This window comes from Chanodichthys erythropterus, chromosome 8 (genome assembly GCF_024489055.1).
Source record: "Chanodichthys erythropterus isolate Z2021 chromosome 8, ASM2448905v1, whole genome shotgun sequence".
NCBI lineage: Eukaryota > Metazoa > Chordata > Actinopteri > Cypriniformes > Xenocyprididae > Chanodichthys > Chanodichthys erythropterus.
The window spans coordinates 15,369,872-15,387,672 of record NC_090228.1 but is presented as its reverse complement, the minus strand read 5'-3'; the positions used below and the strand labels follow the sequence as shown (position 1 = coordinate 15,387,672).

Sequence of the window (17,801 nt, the reverse complement as noted above, 5' to 3'; positions counted from 1 at the left end):
ACCTCATGAATGAAATCCTGGAATACGGAGGTGTTGACCAGTCCATAGGGCATGACCAGGTATTCGTAATGGCCGGTGGGCGTGACAAAGGCTTGAGCTTGAGTTGATGGCAGAGGGTACCAGAGATGAAGTTCCCGGCTGACCCTGAATCGAGGAGCGCGACAACTGGAACAGATACATTTACAGCAGTAAGGTTTACAACAGTGGTGAGTGGTTTCATCTTTTTTATGGAGGGAATGATGGCACTCACCAGAGGTCTTGGAGGGCGGATTGGGCATGCAGAGAGCTCATGCCCAGGAGAACCACAGTAGAGGCATAGATTCAGGGTCAGCCTTCGTTTACGTTCGGTAGGGGAGAGACGAGAGTTGTCAATTTGCATGGGTTCGCTGGCTGGTTCTGGGGAGCTGACGGGTTCGGACCGAGGGAGGAGTAATGGATCTTTCTCATCTTATTTGCAAATGCTTAAACGCAGCAAGTCAGAAATGAAGACCCAATGTTCCAATCTTTAAATATAGGATAAAACCTATACTTCTGTAATAACAGCAGTACTGGAAAAAACTATAAAACAAATACTGAAACAATTGATAAGCATTTTGAATTAGCAGATCACTTAAATATTTAGAAATAGCAGATTCCAATCTCCGTAAAATTGGACTCTTTGAATCGGATTTGTTTAATGTGTATGAAGAACAACACAGAGGAGCAGAGAGAAAATAATATCTGGGTAAGGGAGAGGAATAGATGGAGGAGAGGAGAAGCTGGATCAGGACAAGGGAGAAGAAGATGTATGGGAGAGGAGGAATAATGTGTGCTAAATTGTTATTCTATGGTCCCCCCACATGAATCTAAGCTTATTTCTGCCATGAATAGAAAATAAAAAAGGTAATTGTGACTTCTTATCTCACAATTGTGAGATGTAAACTCACAATTGCAAAATAAAAAAATATTTTTGATAAAAAGTCACAATTACCTTTTCTGCTTTTTTTTTACTCTGTGGTGGAAAAAAAGCGTCCATAATAACCAAAGACCATGTCTGTTGGATTTGTTGTTGATCAATGGCATCAATTTCATGTTTTCATTTCAGTAAAAGCTTCATAATACAATGATTTTACTACAACGATTCCACTACCACTGTTCCATATTTACAAAATATGTGGTCTGCACAGGGCACTAGCTACCAAGGGGACATCATCCCACCCTCATGAGTGCACCATCAACACCACACACCCAACCCCAGAAAGAGATTTCAATAGAGGGGTCAACTGAAGTTCAGCATAGGAGACACATTTGACCAATGTCTGCCCTGAGTAATTCTGTTACTTTCTTCTTCTTCTCTTTTTCTACTGAACATTCTATAAAATAACGACTCACTTCTGTTGCCGAGAATGCACACATTCAACACTCAACCAAACATGTAGAACGGCTTACATGCATTATACTTTTACTGCAGGAAAAGGAAACTGAATTTTAAAAACTATGAATTTCATATTTTCTGCAGGTAGAACTGAAACATGACAGTAATGCAGTTTTCATAATGCCATCAACTTTTAATATTTTGACAGTCATTGCGCTTTGACTGACTATATGAAGAGTTTCGTTGCAAAACGAGATAAATCCGTTTTTAACATTTTTGTCAAAACATGTTTATTATTATGTTATCATTTTATTATTTTGTTTTATGGTGCTACTTAGCTGTATTTTTTAAGTTATGAAGGTTTAAATCAAAACAAACCAACTGCAGTTGAATTGATATTAATTGGAATGCACAACCAAAAAACAAGATTTTTGAAAAATTAAAAAAATGGATTTATCTCGTTTTGCAACGAAACTCTTCATATGTTCGTGTTGGATAGAAAACTAGTGCTAGTGACAGAACGACTCGATTTTGAATCAGGTTTGCTGTGTTTTGAAAGAGTATGTGTGGAAAAAGGTTTTTAGCATTTTGAAATGTAGAGTTTGTGCTTGGTTTTGGGCAGAAAATTAAATATTTGGCTAATTGTGTTGCTGTGTTAAGAGTTTAGAAAAAGTACTTTAAGTATTGGTAAATGCTTGTTAGCAATTGAAATAAACTGTAAGTTGCTTCACCGTCGCCTCGATCATAAGAATCTTCAGGGAGGAAAACAGGTACATGTACCTCAGTGTACTCTACTGTAACTTTTGAGTGCTGTACTCTGTTACAACACATTCGTCAAATCGACTTACACAGAAAGAGTTTCTGTCTGCTTCCATTTAGTAAAAAGGACGTGTTACAGTTACAGTAATCAGTACTTCTGTTTTTTTGGACACAGAGATGATGGAATGGAAGAAGCCTGACAGGACATTTCAGTTGATGTGTGCCAGGGGTGGATCAGGCATGCAAGAGGATTTTACCTCCGCTGCCTGGATAGGGCCAGTACAGCCTGTGATGTTGACGAGATTCTCTGGCCTGTCCCAGACCAAATGTGATGCTGGGGCAGAATATTTGTTGTTCTTTGGTGTATTGTACTGTACAGTATATTAAGGAATAAAAAATGTGCAAATGTAAACACGTGTTCATCATGTGAAAAGTTCCTTGAGGGGGAGAACCACAAGCAACACAACTTATTACTGGTTTTTGTAGTATTGTTTTGAATTTATCTCTCCAGTATGTAAGACTATGTTGTAATGTGTGTGTTTTTGAGGGCTTGTGTGTGATGTCTGAGGGCAAAGTTTGTTTTTTTCAGCAAAAGTGAATAGAGCTTCATTTTGACCTGAAAATAGGATGTTTGGGGAATTGGGTGAGACGTTATGGATTTGTGTTTATGTTTTGAGAATATGAGGCATAATTTCAAGAAATGTGTTTAAGGAATTGAGAAAAACTGTAATTTAAATCAGACCTGACTCTACAATGGATATATGTTTGACATGTTTATTAGTAAGTATGAGGTGTAAGACAGTAACATAAAGTATCAGATGAATAACAAATAAAAGACAAATTTACGAAAAAGATACAAAGCATTCTTTTACAAAATAAGTACTGCAGTACTAGATTGCAGACCAGTCCAACTTTGAATAGACTTTTTTTGTGCGTGTATAATAAATAACTATATAGCGCCACCTGCTGTTCAGTATCAGCATTGATCTCACATGATTTCAATGGAGATTGTTGAATATTTAAGCATGTACCAAAACATAATTATGTTATTTAAAGTTGAAAATTAAAATAAAAACAAAAATATAAAAGAATGAAAACTGCTCAAATGTATAATTGCATACTAATTATAAAAATGTAGAACTCAGAATAGCAAATAATGATTTTTTTCTGTCTTCTCATTGCTCTTTCATACTTGGCCAGATGTGTTCTGTGGACTGAGGCAGAACAAATCCTGTGTATTCCCCATCTCAAGAACATAATTCCCAATCGTGATCTGAAATGACAATGAAACTACAATGTCTTTTCATCTTATAGATTTAAGTAAGATTTACATTAAACTTAATACAGCAGTGTTAGCAGCAATAATCAAGTCAAATTATGAACTTCCATATCCATAGACTTACCAAAGAACTAAAAAAATCAAAACCAGACGTACAATTATTGAGTCCACTGCTGTGACGGCTCCCGATTCTCCTTTAATCTGACAGATAATGGCTTTGGTCTCAATCCTCCCCAAAACACACTGATACTGCTGATCTTCCTGATAACCCGTCACTTTCACCTCACTCATACTCAAATTCAATGCATCTGCCTTTTTCTGTGAAAGAGAGATCCACAAGAATAATTTGTGCCAACTCCGATTCTAAAGAGTAGATCTTAATCAGTGTTTAGTCACTCTTTACCTGAATGTTCACCTGTAGATCATTGGCCACTGAAAAGGTGCTGAATCCAGTGAATTCTGGATCAGGTTTGTAGGAGAAATAATCCATACAGTCCACAGTGAAATTCCCAACTTTTAATGACAAGCTACACTGATCACTGTCATCATAACGGGGGGAGTGAAACCACACATCCTGAGAAAAAAGAGAGACAGTAAAAATATGAAAACGTTTTTTTCTTGATCCTTTGACATATAAAATATATTTTTACATGTAATACTGGAAGTCTCTGATCTGAAAAAACTGCTGATTTTCTACTTCCTCCTCGTGACGTCACACAGTGGTTAATATTTGCAAGATAAAAAACATAAAACATATTAATATAACAATACAATAAACAATAAACATATAATAATATAACAATACAATAATACAATAAACACGTCTTACCCCTGAGCTTCTGCTGTATTGTGTTTGAAGCACTTTATTAGAGGGACGGACAATAACTGATTCCACAGATTCCATATTGCTTCCCTGAATGTGAATCTTCCTTCTACCACTGAATGAAGAGATATTAAAATATATATGATAGAGGTATTACAGGGTTTTTTTGAATTGTTAACAAAGGTTAACCAATACTTAAAATACTTTTTCTAAACTCTTAACACAGGAACACTTTTCTATCCAACATGAACATATAGTAGTGCAATGACTGTCAAAATATGTTCTACATGTTTGGTTGAGTGTTGAATGTGTGCATTCTCGGCAACTCCGCGACTCTCATTTCTGATTTCATTTATGTCCATCTCACATATTTGTTTTCATCTGTTCTAACAGTATTGTCACGGATGCACACAGACAAGATGTTAGGATCCAGTTGCAGCATTTATTGGTGAATCCAAAACATAAATCCCAAGAAAGGCAAAGGTCAAACTCCACGTAGTCAGTTCACAAACAAAAGCCAGAAATATAACGTGCATGTAACAAAACAACGAACCACAACCAAGGACAGACACAACTCAGTATAAATAGACAGACACTAATAACATAATACAGTCCAGCTTGGTGCAATGAACATGGATAATGAGTCTGGTGAGTGTGTATGGGAATTGTAGTCCATGTAACGGGTGGAAATGAGAGTCCGGGATGGAGTGCCCTCTAGTGGCTGATAGGGCACTCTCACTGGTGATCGTGACAAGTATATCAGTAGATTATTACTTTGCAAACCTTCATTTTCCATATAAACAGAATTCTTGTGAATTTCATGATTAAAATGGTCTTTATGCCATTAAATTATCATGAGCATGAGAACTGAAAAGTGCAGTTGTCATCTTAAGGCACTGATGTGATTTGGAAGCTGATCTGCCAGTGGTCTGAAATGCTCTTACCTTCTCCAGCTGACTCTGGGCTGTATTCCTGTGCAGCTGGGCTGGGAACTGTAAGTGATGATGCTGTTACCATGACAACGGTCGTCAGGAGTAACAACACACACTTTCACTGTTCCTTTAGTTCCACTGGGAGGAATGTGGAACCTTAAAGTGTCACTGGAGCGATTAAATACTGGAAATCTGAAGAGAAACATTCATGCATACAGTATCATTTATCTCAATCTACACACATTCATAATCACGACAGAGAGAGAGAGAGAGAGAGAGAGAGAGAGAGGGAAAGAGAGAGTCTTACTCTTTAGGAATACAGTCCAGATTCCCTTGAATATGGATTTTAGTGACAGATTCCAGGTTCCTTCCTCTTAGTAAAACATTGTTTCTGCCATGGAAAGAAACTTTGTTGGGCTCCAGCGAGAGAATCTCAGGCTCCTACAGGACAGAAAATGTTGCTTTTTACAATCGCTAGGACACATTTCTCAATACTTAGGTCACTTTTTCAAACCTCTTCACACAGTTCTCCTAACCAACTTTCATCTTAGCACAGCAGTTGATTTCACAATTCAAATTCAAAATGCACTAAAACTACTAAAACACTTCATTCATGTCTCAAATCAACTAAGTGACACAATAAACAAAACTAGAATTTGTCATATTATCAAATGCACTTGGTATGTTTTCAATTGGCCTCAAAATGATAACTGCTTTGTTAATAATACACACAACACAGGATATTCAGTTTTCCTATTTGTTTACACATTTATCACAATTGCGTAATTTAAAAGGAAAAGTATGTAAGGGAAAGTAAACACAGAGCAAGAAAAGAATAAGAATATGCAAGAGAAGGGGAAAATAAAGAGGTGTAAAGTGTAAAGGTCGTGGTGTCATAGAGGAAGGGGTGTAATGAGAAGGAAGAGTGAACAGATAGAGGGGGTTTATGTGAGGAGAGAGGAGGATGTAAAAAAGGAGGAAAAGATGGAGGGCATTGGAGAAGTGGAAAGAGCAGGGTATAGGGAGGATTTTGGATCGCCCCCCATCAGTAGTTTTAAAGCAGTTGAGATAATTAAAAACTTTTGCACAGCAATTTGTATATTCTGAAATGTCAGGGTGGCACAACTGCAAACATGGCTATTTTATATGAATTAACATTAAGCCTGATAATGCAACATCTAGAGGAAATCAACTGATCCTTGTGGCAGATTGAAAAGGTTTGTAGACCTCTCTCAAATACTGATAAAAAACACTAATTCCAAGTATAAGTAGGTACACTTTTCATGTCAGGTGATACAATGATATAATACATATTTACAATATTGTACCACATGACAAACAACATTATAGGTTGTACCACCTGACAAAAAGGTCAATTTTTTGAAGCTTTATTTGTCAGTAAAACAAAACCTGTTGGAAAGACATTATAATAAACATGTATTTTTGTTAGTGTATTTGTAAATCCACAGCTGAAAATGATCTAAAATGAAGACAATACACCTGTAGTTTTGATGTTAGTATTTACTTTTAATAAATGCATTAATTTTGCAATAAAATTGAATTGTTTGTCTAAGGTAAGTGTGTTTAGATCACTGTGTTAACTGCTTAGGAACTTCACTTATAAGCAAATTGTTCCTCAAAAATGAAACAAAATCCTCAGACTCTTGTAAAATCATGTTAATTTGAAATAGGAACATACTGGGGAAAAAAAACTCTATTCTGTGAAGTTGGGTTCATAATCAGTAACACTTACTTTGAGTAGATCTTTACATGCATCCTAAAGAGTAGAAAAAGAGAGAGAACTCTGAGCGGATCTTTACTTCCTGATTTTTCTTGAGTCAACACAATGAAATTTAAGCTATATACAGGTTACACTGTTTCCCAATACGCATATAATGAAGCATTGGATTGTTTGGTTATTGTCTCGCCTCTATGAGTAACTGTGGTCCAGGTCCATGTGTCCAATCACAACGCTGTGAGGACCACTGACACCCAGATGAGATACACTGAACACACCTGCATACATGCAAACATGATATGTTAATATAATATATAAGCTCTGTTTTAACATTTCTGTGCTATTAAATTTTTCACACTGCATTTCATTTTCTCACTGTGTATAAGAAGCATTCGGTGAATTATCTGTGATACTGGAGCAGTTCCTCAGTGTCAGCGTCTCTGTGATCGTCTGATCCTCAATAGTAACTGCAGCAGAGACTGTTAAACCTGAACAGATTACCAACAAATGTTTATGATTATAAACAATCATATTCTGACAATATAAATGCACTGTAGCACATATAAAACATCACTGAAGGAGAACCAACCTCCAGTATATAGTAGCTGGTCAGAAAAACTACAGGAGCAGTTTGGGAAAACTGCAGTCGGATCAGACCCGTCACACAGGTTCACACTTCCTGTGGTGAAGGAACATGAGAAGACGGGATTTCCTGTGCTCTCCAGACTCAAGGCGAGATGTAGAGTAATCTGTGTAGGAGAAGTTAGTAAAGAGTAGTCATATCAATTATTTCTTAGATTCATTAATTATGATTAATTCTTCTAGATAATGATCCTCTACCTTTCTAGAAGAATTCTCTATCATCTGAAAGGAAAGCAGCTGCACCTGAAGAGAGTTTTTTGGGATGGACACCCATGAAGTATTTGAGCATTCATCTTGAGCAGAACATCTAGATAAAAACAACATCAACAGATATATCATCTACAGGTCTGTTTGCACACTTCTCATCATGTCCATATGATATGAACTTAACACACTGTTCTACACTGAACCATTAGGCATACAGTATTAGGTGATGGTGCAGTCTAGAGCAGATATCGTGTGATGTGTGGAAAGACATGTGATAAAGGCAGGCTGACCTCTGTGTTTTCACACACCAGCCGCAGAGAGGATCCAGAGCAGCTCTGCAGTCTTTCAGAGAGCTGAATTTATTACACTGAACCACAGAAACTCTTCTGAGCTACATCAGAAACATGAGCAGAAAGAGACAAGTATGCAAATTCAATTTAACACACCAGTAAAGTATCTGACATACTGCCTGATTTAGAAAACTTCTCCATGGTTAATTCAGTGGTTCTCTAAATGTGAGGCACAGAAAAATTCCCTTTTTCATGGAAAACATTGTCTTGGATCAGCTTTTTGGAGAAATGTATAAAATTATTCCCATTGTTCCTGCAAAGCAGTATTAATGTCATTTTATTTATTCGTGTATTTTAGAACATTGTAAAATTCATTTTTCTCTGATTAAAATGTCATATACAGAAACTATACAGAAAATGTAAGAACAATGAAATTAACATTAACTATTAACAAATAGTTCATTCAGTTTTTCATTACTGACAAGGGAAAAATATAGAGCTGAAAGTAAACTCAGAAAATGTGTTTATCCAGTGTTTTTTTTTTTTTTTAATTTCTCTTATTTTTTTATTTTTTTTTTCTCAAATTTTTAAGTATAAGTTCTGTATGCAGTGTATGTATTTCATTATTTCATAATTATTTAAAATTTTAAACCTTAAAATTTAAACTTCACCTGTTTCTTCAGAGCGATGTAAATATGTTTGAAATCTACTGGATCAAAGTGCATTCTGGGAAGCACTGCTCGTTCATCATCAGATTTGTACAGCACTATTGGACAGCCTGGTGTGAATTTCTCATCCAAGATCAACTAGAAGAACAAACAAAAACAAATCATGAATTATATAGTTCAAATACAGAGCTAAACATGGAGCAGCTTGGAGCTATAGGTGTAAATGGAAATGCTGGGCAGATATTTAGAAATGAAAACTATCAGAGAGAGAGAGGTGAAGGAGACCTTTATCAATTGTCCATCACTGGTTCCTATGAACATCACAATCCAGGATCCTTTTCTAACTGCTGCCACTGATGACATTGAGCTGTACTTGAACACCACAGAGAGCGGATGAAGTGCTCTACCACTCTGAAACACAAACAGCAAATGAAGCTTTATATGACTTTAATAGTAAAATTACGTTTTATTATCATGCAATATTCACTTACACATAATATCCTTAATTCTATCAGAAGTATAATGAACATATGAACGCATTTTCTAACCTCAGAACCACATGGCCGTTCACCAGCAGAGCAGAAACCCTTCACTTGTCTTTTATCTTTTATCTTCATACTGATGTCGTACAGAGCCAGCGCGGTGTTCTCCGGATCCGTCTGATTCTGCGCACTGAACACACCTGCCCAAATAACGCCGTTCACTGAGGGAATAACGGTGGAGGCGACGAGCACTGGACGAGCTTTATCATTGCAGCACTGTATCGTTGCAGCCTGTAGGGATTTGAAGATGTCTGTCTTTTTATTTTTAGAGCTGTTCATCCACAGGACGAGCACTTTACTCTCCGAGTCAATCTTTGCGTTGAGAAACAAGTACGACTCTGAGGGCGAAACTCTCTGGAATCCATCAACAAACTCCACATCGCTCACGGTGCTCTGAATGAAGGGGGTTGATGTTTTATCTATGATAGAGAAAATCCCACCAAACTGAGACTGTAAAGTGTTCCACAAGTTAACAACAGGATATGGAGGTTTTCCATCATCGTCCTTTTTCCCAACCAAAAGGTATTTACCAGTACTTGTACCTGCTATTAACGCAACAGATTTCTTATTCTGTTTCGGTCCTACAAATATACCACTTTCATAGTAAATGCTCTTTGTAATGTCACTGAGGTCAAGAACTTCACAGTATCCATTTGCAAGTGTCCCACAGGTTATCAGGGTGTCGTTGTCATCAAAAGGCACCAGAATGTTGACTCTGTTTTGATGAGTGGCATTATTGATGTCCTTCCTCTTTTCCTCAGAAAGATCGAGTCTCATCTGATGTAGTCGATGGTCAGTAAGAACGAACAACTTACTTTTACCAACTACAAAGTCCTTGATGTCTCCATCAAAGTTCACATCATCACTGCAAAAGCAATGTTTCAAAAGTACAAGTATTCCAAGTAAGTATCCTCTCATCTTGCATGTCTGAACGAGCAGCTGATGTTTAGAGATCTTGTCACAGCGATCAACTGCGCTCATATGAGTCCACTGGTGAAGATGAAAGTGAGAGCAGCTGCTCTGAAGGTGCCAGAAGACATTAGACCCACCAACAAATCTGTAACCCTGATTGCGACATTGAGATGTTGTGTAAGTTACAGTTTTTATCAACTGCGTACACACATTTTCAAAACTTTGTCTCTTTTTTTCAATACTTTACTCACAAATCCAAGAACTGCACACACAAAATGCAAAATGCCTCACATCTCTTGCAAAATGAAACACTGCATTCAAAATATCACAAACACATCTCAAAAGCAAATATTTGTCTTACTTTGCAAACACATTTTTGTTTACTGCAAGCATTTGTGGTTGTGAATACAGTATTGCACAGATCAAAAGAAAATAAATACATCAACCATGTGTAGTTGGACCAAAAAACAAAAACAAACTAGCAAAAACAAAAAAAATTACTGTTATCAGTACGCTGTGTACATGTACCATATGTAAAAACGACACTGTGTTACTAATTTGCCAGGTCTGATGATCTTTGGTGAAACTTATATCTATTCTCAAACCTGGTTTTTATGCTGCAGTTTCTTGAACTGAATTATTTTTTAAAACGTATATCATGATGTGTGAAAAGACACATGTGATACATTTCACACACCAGCCACAGAGAGGATCCAGAGCAGCTCTGCAGTCTTTCAGAGAGCTGAATTTAACACACTGAACCACAGAAACTCTTCTGAGCTACATGAGAAACATGAGCAGAAAGAGACACTTCTATTTTAGAGTAATTTTATTAAGCCAGTGCTCTTTTCCATTATTTTAAAGATTAATTTCAACAATATTTTAAACATTCCTCCCAAAATTGTCTAAGTGATCAAATTGTTTTGCACCACCTCAATAATATAGTAAAAAATAATGTTGTTTTTGCACATCAGTGAAATAGTCAATGATATCAGTTCTACAAAACATTTGTCAAGCAAAAAAAAAAAACAAAAAAACAATCCAGCTGAACTGTGATCCTCTGAAAACTCAAATGATGATTTACTTATGTCATTTAAAGATAACAGTTAACGACTTTTAAGGGTTAATTAAATGTAATTATATATATATATATATATATATATATATATATATATATATATATATATATATATATATATATATATATATATATATATATATATATATATATATATATATATATATATATATATATATATATATATATATATAATTATTTATTTATTTTTAAAGGGGCGGTATAAGTATGGAATGCTAAGTTGTTGAACCAATGGCGGCGTGGCTCAGCTGCGCGGCCTATGAGAGGAGAGCGTGCACACATTCCTGCCAAAACAGCCAGGGTAATGTGCTATGTAAGCGAGCGAATCGCCATAGGCCATCAGGCCATATCGACTGAAGCGACGACCTAAGCCGCAGCCTCGTGGCACGGCAAGTAACGCAGTACTCGTTCCATATCTCAGGGAACCGAGGTTACATTAGTAACCGAGTATGTTCCCTTTCGATATTTCACTCGTACAGCGTAAGGGGGAACGAATTCAACCACGCCGTGCCACGGCTGGGGAACGACAGAACTTGAGCAGGCACCAGAAGGGGCCGAGGACAAGTGAAGGCCGAAGCCGTCATACCCTGTTACACTACGGTTGAGAGAACTCCTGAGTTTGTGATGTGCAAAAAGCGGAATATTAAGGGCCCGCAATTTTACACTGAAAGGACCCGAGCATGCAAGGTCGGAACGTCCAACTGGTAGAATCTGACGAAAGTGGACGGTGAGGACCAGCCGGCCGCCTCACAAATGTCTTTGATAGAGACTCCACTGTACCAGGCCCATGATGAAGCCATGCCTCTAGTGGAATGGGCTCTAACTCCAATGGGGCATGTAGTGCCTGCAGAGGAGTAAGAAAGGGCTATGGCGTCAACGATCCATCGTGATAGACGCTGTTTCGAGACCAGAGACCCTTTGGTGCGGCCACCAAAACAAACGAATAGCTGATCAGATTGCCGGAAGGGCTGTGATCGCTTGATGTAGACGCGCAAAGCCCTAACGGGGCATAGTGATTCTAGCTCTGGCTCATCCGATGAACGGGGGAGCGCAGAGAGTGAGATCACTTGTGCTCTGAACGGCGTAGAGAGCACCTTGGGAACGTAGCCAACCCTTGGTTTAAGCACGACCGTAGAGTCGTTAGGCCCGAATTCAAGGCATGCAGGGCTCACAGAGAGTGCCTGCAGATCGCCAACGCGTTTAACTGATGCCAATGCAAGTAGCAGGGTGGTTTTAAACGTTAAGGGCTTGAGGCCTGCTAGACTTAATGGCTCAAAAGGAGGACCTTTAAGAGCCCTGAGGACCAAAGAGAGGTCCCAGGGGGGAACGGTGAGGGGACGAAGAGGATGCAATCGCCTAGAACCCCTCAAAAACGTAATAATCAAGTCGTTCCGCCCTACAGATTGTCCAGCAATGGGCAAGTGAAACGCCGCAATGGCTGCTACGTAAACCTTGAGCGTGGAAGGGGCTCGTCCCGAGTCCAGTCGCTCTTGGAGGAAAGTTAGTATGGAAGATACTTCGCATTCCTCCGGGTCTATGCTGCGTGTAGAACACCAGCTAGCAAAGACCGACCACTTCTGGGCGTAGAGATGTCTCGTGGACGGAGCTCTTGCCTGTAAAATGGTGTCTAGCACATTCCTGGGGAGGTCAGACGGCTCCCGTCGAGGATCCACAGATGTAGAGCCCAAAGCTCCGGCTGTGGGTGCCAGATTGTTCTGTTCGCCTGAGAGAGGAGATCCCGTCTCAGGGGAATTGGCCATGGGGCTTTTGTGGAAAGCCGAAACAGCTCCGAGGTCCAAACCTGGCTCCTCCAGACTGGGGCCACCAACAGAACTTTGTGTCTGTCCTCTCTGATCCGTCTGATGACCTGAGGGATCAGGGCGATCGGAGGAAAGGCATAAAGAAGGGTATTGGGCCAGATGTGGGCCAATGCGTCGTCCTTCTTGGAGAAATAAGTTGGGCAATGAGAGTTGTCTCCTGAGGCAAAGAGGTCCACTACTGCTTTCCCGAAGAACTCCCATATGGTTTGAACAGTCTGGGGGTGGAGCATCCACCCGTCTGAGGGGATGTTGTTCCGAGACAGCATGTTTGCTCCCAGATATATGAGTCGCTTTGAGTGAGCGAACACTTGGGGAAGCCCATTCCAGAAGGCGTTTCGCCAGAGCGCATAAGTGGCTGGATGAAAGACCCCCCTGGCGATTTATATATGAGACCACTGTCATACTGTCCGATTGGACTATGACGTGGCGATCCGTCAGACGAGAATGGAAGGCTTGGAAGGCTCGTATCACTGCCAATAATTCGAGCCAGTTGATGTGAAGGTGGCTTTGCTCATGTGTCCACGAGCCGAAAGCCGGGCTGTCCTCGCACAGGGCGCCCCAACCTGAGTTGGATGCGTCTGTCGAGAAATGTCCTTCGTGTTACTGCCTGTAGGGGTACTCCTAGAGTGAACCAAGTAGGGTTCATCCAAGGTTTCAGAGCCATCAAACAGGCCTGATTGACCTTGAGGCGAAGGCGCCCGTGACGGCAAGCGTAAGGAGGGACCCGGGTTTTCAGCCAGAACTGCAGGGGCCGCATGCGAAGCAGGCCGAGCTGGAGCACTGGGGAGGCAGAAGCCATGAGCCCTAGCAACCTCTGGAAGAGCTTCAGAGGGAGGTAGACCTTGTTCTTGACGGAAGCCGCGAGCTGCTGAATGGCCAGAGCGCGCTCTGGTGAGACTACGGCCGTCATGCGGACCGAGTCGAACACTGCACCCAGGAACGAAATTCGTTGAGTGGGGAGTAGTGAGCTCTTAGCTAGGTTGACCCTGAGACCCAGGCACTGTAAGTGGCTGAGGAGCACGGATCTGTGGTGTTCTAGTTCCGAACGCGAGCTGGCCAGGATGAGCCAGTCGTCGAGGTAATTCAAAACTTGTATTCCCATCTGTCTCAGAGGGGAAAGAGCCACATTCATGCACATTGTGAAAGTGCGGGGGGCCAGGGAGAGCCCGAAGGGGAGGACCGTGTACTGATAAGCCACACCCTCGAATGCGAATCTCAAGAATCGCCTGTGATGGGGGGCTATCTGGATGTGAAAGTAAGCGTCTTTCAGATCCAGCGAGCAAAACCAATCCTCGTGGCAAATCTGCATGAGAATTTGTTTCAGCGTCAGGACTTTGAACTTTCGCTTCATAAGGGAAAGGTTCAACAACCTGAGGTCCAAAATGGGTCTGAGACCACCGTCTTTCTTGGGTACCAGAAAGTAGCGGCTGTAAAAGCCTGACTCGCTCTCTGGAAAGGAGACTGTTTCTATAGGCCCTGAGTAGAGTTAAGACTTCGGCTCGGAGGACGTGAACATCGTCCGCTTGTACCACGGTCAGGATGACCCCTCCAAATCACGGAGGTCTTCTGGTGAACTGGAGCGAGTAGCCCTGGGTTACGACTTTTAGAATCCATCTTGACACCCCGGGGATGGCATTCCAAGCCTCGGCCCGTGTGGCAAGCGGGAGGATTACGTCTGGTGACGGCCCGAGAGAGGGCGGGCCGGACACCGGGAGGGATGGAAGAGGAAATTTGCTCTTTTGTGAAATATTTAAAAATATGGTCACCGTGAAGACGGCGGTTGGGGGGGGCACAATACTTGTGGGCCCTGTGACAGCAAGCTGTGTTATTCCCGCGCCCAGAAATGTACGAGGCGGAGGGGAATTTGGACGAAGGAGCTTCTGGGGTGGTCCGGCCGTGGCTGGACATGCCCCAGTCCTCTTCCTTAGCAGATCAGGATGACGCCGGGTCCAGCGCAATCCTGGGCCGGGGTCCCTGGCGTCTCGGGAAGGATGGGCGCTTAGAAGGGCGCGAGCGCTGGCGGTGCTCCTTGGGCAGCGCTGCCTGGGAAGCGGAGGGAGCGGGCTTCGTCTGCTGAGCCGGCGCAGGCCTGGGGTGGCTAGAAGCAGACGCAGAGCTCGAGCGCTTGGGTAAGAAGTGTCTCATGGCCTGAGACGACTTCTGTGCAGCTGTGAAGCGCTCCGTGAAACCCTCCACTGCTGGCCCAAAGAGTCCTGACGGGGAGATGGGGGCATCTAGGAAGGCCGTCTTGTCCTGATCCTTAATTTCCGTCAGGTTTAGCCACAGGTGGTGCTCCAGCACAACGAGGCTGGCCATGGATCTGCCAATGGCCTGGGCCGTGGCTTTCGTGGCCCGCAGGGCTAAATCCGTGGTGCTGCGGAGGTCCCGAAAAGCAGGCGCATCAGTGCCGGACTCATCCAATGAGCGGAGGAGTTTGGCCTGGAATACTTGGAAGATGGCCATGGAGTGTAGCGCTGAAGCGGCTTGGCCTGCTGAGGCGTAGGCCCTTCCTGCCAGGGCGGAGGTCATCCTGCAGGGTTTGGACGGGAGGGCTCTCTTCGTCTTCCATCCCACAGCCGTGGGAGGACAGAGGTAAGTGGCCACTGCTTCATCCAGGGGCGGCAGATGCTCGTAGCCCTTTTCTTCCGAGCCGTCCACAGAGGTGAGGGTTGAGCGGTGCGAAGTATGCAGGCGGGCAGAGTAAGGGGCGCGCCACGACTTTGTGAGCTCCTCGTGGACTTCTGGGAAGAAGGGAGCGGAGCGCTGGCAAGGGGCCTGACGACGACCTGGGAGGAACCACTCGTCCAGGCGGCTCCGCGATGGCTCCTCTGGAGGGGCCCAGTCGAGGTCGAGGTCTTCGACGGCCTTGGACAGGACACGGAAGAGCTCGGCGTCCATGCCCGTACCGTGGTCGATGGGCTCCAAGGAAGGCAGGGGGGCGGGGTCGTCCGACTCGCCAACCCAGGCTTCTGGCTCAGAGGCTGCCATAGACACAGAGTCGAAGAGGGGCATCCGCCAAATGAGACGAGGTCGCTCGCATCTGCTGAGGGACGCTGGTCAGGGAGGGAGAACAAGACGGGGGATTGTTCTCTGCTGGGAGAGGGCAAGGCACGTGGGTGCTGAGCCGACGTGGGCTCGCCCATCTCCATGCGCTGAACCGCTCTGCCCCGCAGTCTCCTCCTTACAGGAGAGGGGGACGGGAGGATGAACACGTGTCTACATTTGCACATTTTTTATTCCTTAATATACTGTACAGTACAATACACCAAACAACAACAACAAATATTCTGCCCCAGCATCACATCTTTGGTCTGGGACAGAGAGGAGAATCTCGTCAACATCACAGGCTGTACTGGCCCTATCCAGGCAGCGGAGGTAAAATCCTCTTGCATGCCTGATCCACCCCTGGCACACATCAACTGAAATGTCCTGTTAGGCTTCTTCCATTCCATCGTCTCTGTGTCCAAAAAAACTGAAGTACTGATTACTGTACTGATTACTTCATTCAAAAATGAAATCTCAGGGAGCCATTTAGAAAACACATGTATCCAAAATAGAAAACACATCAGGTAATTGCAACCACTCAAATACACACCTCAAAACACTTACTTACAAAACTGAACACCAATCAGCCAGCTACAAAAAGGCCTCAGTTAAGCCATTTTGAGAATTTTGCAAGCATGGAGAGCAAGAGGTGGAGGCAGAGGAAGACAAAGAGAGAGAGGAGTAGGACATGGTCAAAGAGGCTATGCACGGAACAATATTTCAGATGATATTAGAGCAATGGTGGTGGATCATGTGGCCAGACCCAAACAGATGGCAGGATCTATAATCCCACCCACGCACAATTGGCCTGTTTGTCTGTATTTACAGTAGTGTATTTTGTTTTATTTTTGTATTATTTTTGCGTTACTGCATTTACTTTACTGTACTGTATAGTACAGTAATGCCATTTATCAAAAAGCACACCCATTTCCCTAAACTATAAACACTATTCCCCTTTTTGACACATGAGTCAGATTTGTTGAACTGTCACTGCAAAACTCTAGACACAATTACCTTCATTTCTCCTTGCCTACACCATGTTGTCATTTAGAAAGCACCAGAATTCAATGTTGTTCACTCAAGTCAGCATAGTTTGAGCTCAATTGGCACACAGTTACCCACGTGTAACACTAAGAGTCTAAATTTATCACACACCAATCAGAACCTTCAATAGAGAGATAAAAGAGTCTGAGTCAGTTCATTCAGTTTTGGAACAATAGATCCAGAGAGACGTGATAGAAAAGGTTGAGGACACCAGTGAGGAGGAGGAAGAAGAGGATGAGCAAGAGCAGTAAGGAGTGGAGAAAGAGGTGAAGGAAGAGGAAGAGGAGGAGGACGAGGATGAGGATGTGGGGCAAGGAGACAAGGAGTCTCAGATGAAATTTGTGCCACTAGTTGACCATGTCCTTGTCCAAGGTATGACTATGAGGGAGGCTGGGCAATGAGTTCAGCCAAACTTACATTTTTTTTCAGCAGTTGTGGCCATACCATTAACAAAATTCATGTCATTTCCACACAAAATGCAGTCCATTAACACATTTCTAAAATGATTACATTTTCTTTTCATATAAGCTTACCCCATACCATAATAATGGATCTTTCTCAATCTTTAAATATAGGATAAAACCTATACTTTTGTAATAACAGCAGTACTGGAAAAGTACTGGAAAAAAATATAAAACAAATACTGA

General features: G+C 42.0%; 1 protein-coding gene across 3 annotated transcripts; it reads right to left on the bottom strand.

Annotated features, from left to right (window-relative positions):
- Positions 1 to 2,656: 2,656 nt before the first annotated feature.
- On the bottom strand, positions 2,657 to 10,205 carry LOC137023938 (plexin-C1-like). 3 transcript variants are annotated; one of them, XM_067391064.1, is made up of 15 exons: positions 9,241 to 10,205; positions 8,978 to 9,103; positions 8,696 to 8,830; positions 8,025 to 8,125; positions 7,726 to 7,834; positions 7,475 to 7,634; positions 7,262 to 7,373; positions 7,076 to 7,163; positions 6,901 to 6,924; positions 5,455 to 5,588; positions 5,160 to 5,339; positions 4,222 to 4,330; positions 3,796 to 3,966; positions 3,549 to 3,710; positions 2,657 to 3,386 (listed from the first exon to the last, which is right to left on the bottom strand). In XM_067391064.1, exons 1-15 carry the CDS (start codon positions 10,150 to 10,152, stop codon positions 3,300 to 3,302), a joined length of 2,610 nt encoding a protein of 869 aa, XP_067247165.1. In that variant the 5' UTR covers positions 10,153 to 10,205; the 3' UTR covers positions 2,657 to 3,299. The 3 variants fall into 3 exon arrangements, 2 of the variants coding, with proteins under 2 accessions (XP_067247165.1, XP_067247166.1); XM_067391065.1 differs by having other exon boundaries at positions 3,297 to 3,386; positions 3,517 to 3,710; XR_010895599.1 differs by lacking the exons at positions 2,657 to 3,386; positions 3,549 to 3,710 and having other exon boundaries at positions 3,854 to 3,966; positions 4,052 to 4,330.
- Positions 10,206 to 17,801: the final 7,596 nt, after the last annotated feature.

Excerpts from the sequence above, each read along its gene's own strand:
- LOC137023938 (XM_067391064.1), bottom strand. The coding sequence starts at position 10,152 with ATGAGAGGATACTTACTTGGAATACTTGTACTTTTGAAACATTGCTTT. Across the intron at positions 7,635-7,725 it reads TAGAGAATTCTTCTAGAAAG|ATTACTCTACATCTCGCCTT; the intron begins GTAGAGGATCAT and ends TCTCCTACACAG. Across the intron at positions 3,387-3,548 it reads CAGCAGTGGACTCAATAATT|ATCACGATTGGGAATTATGT; the intron begins GTACGTCTGGTT and ends TTGTCATTTCAG.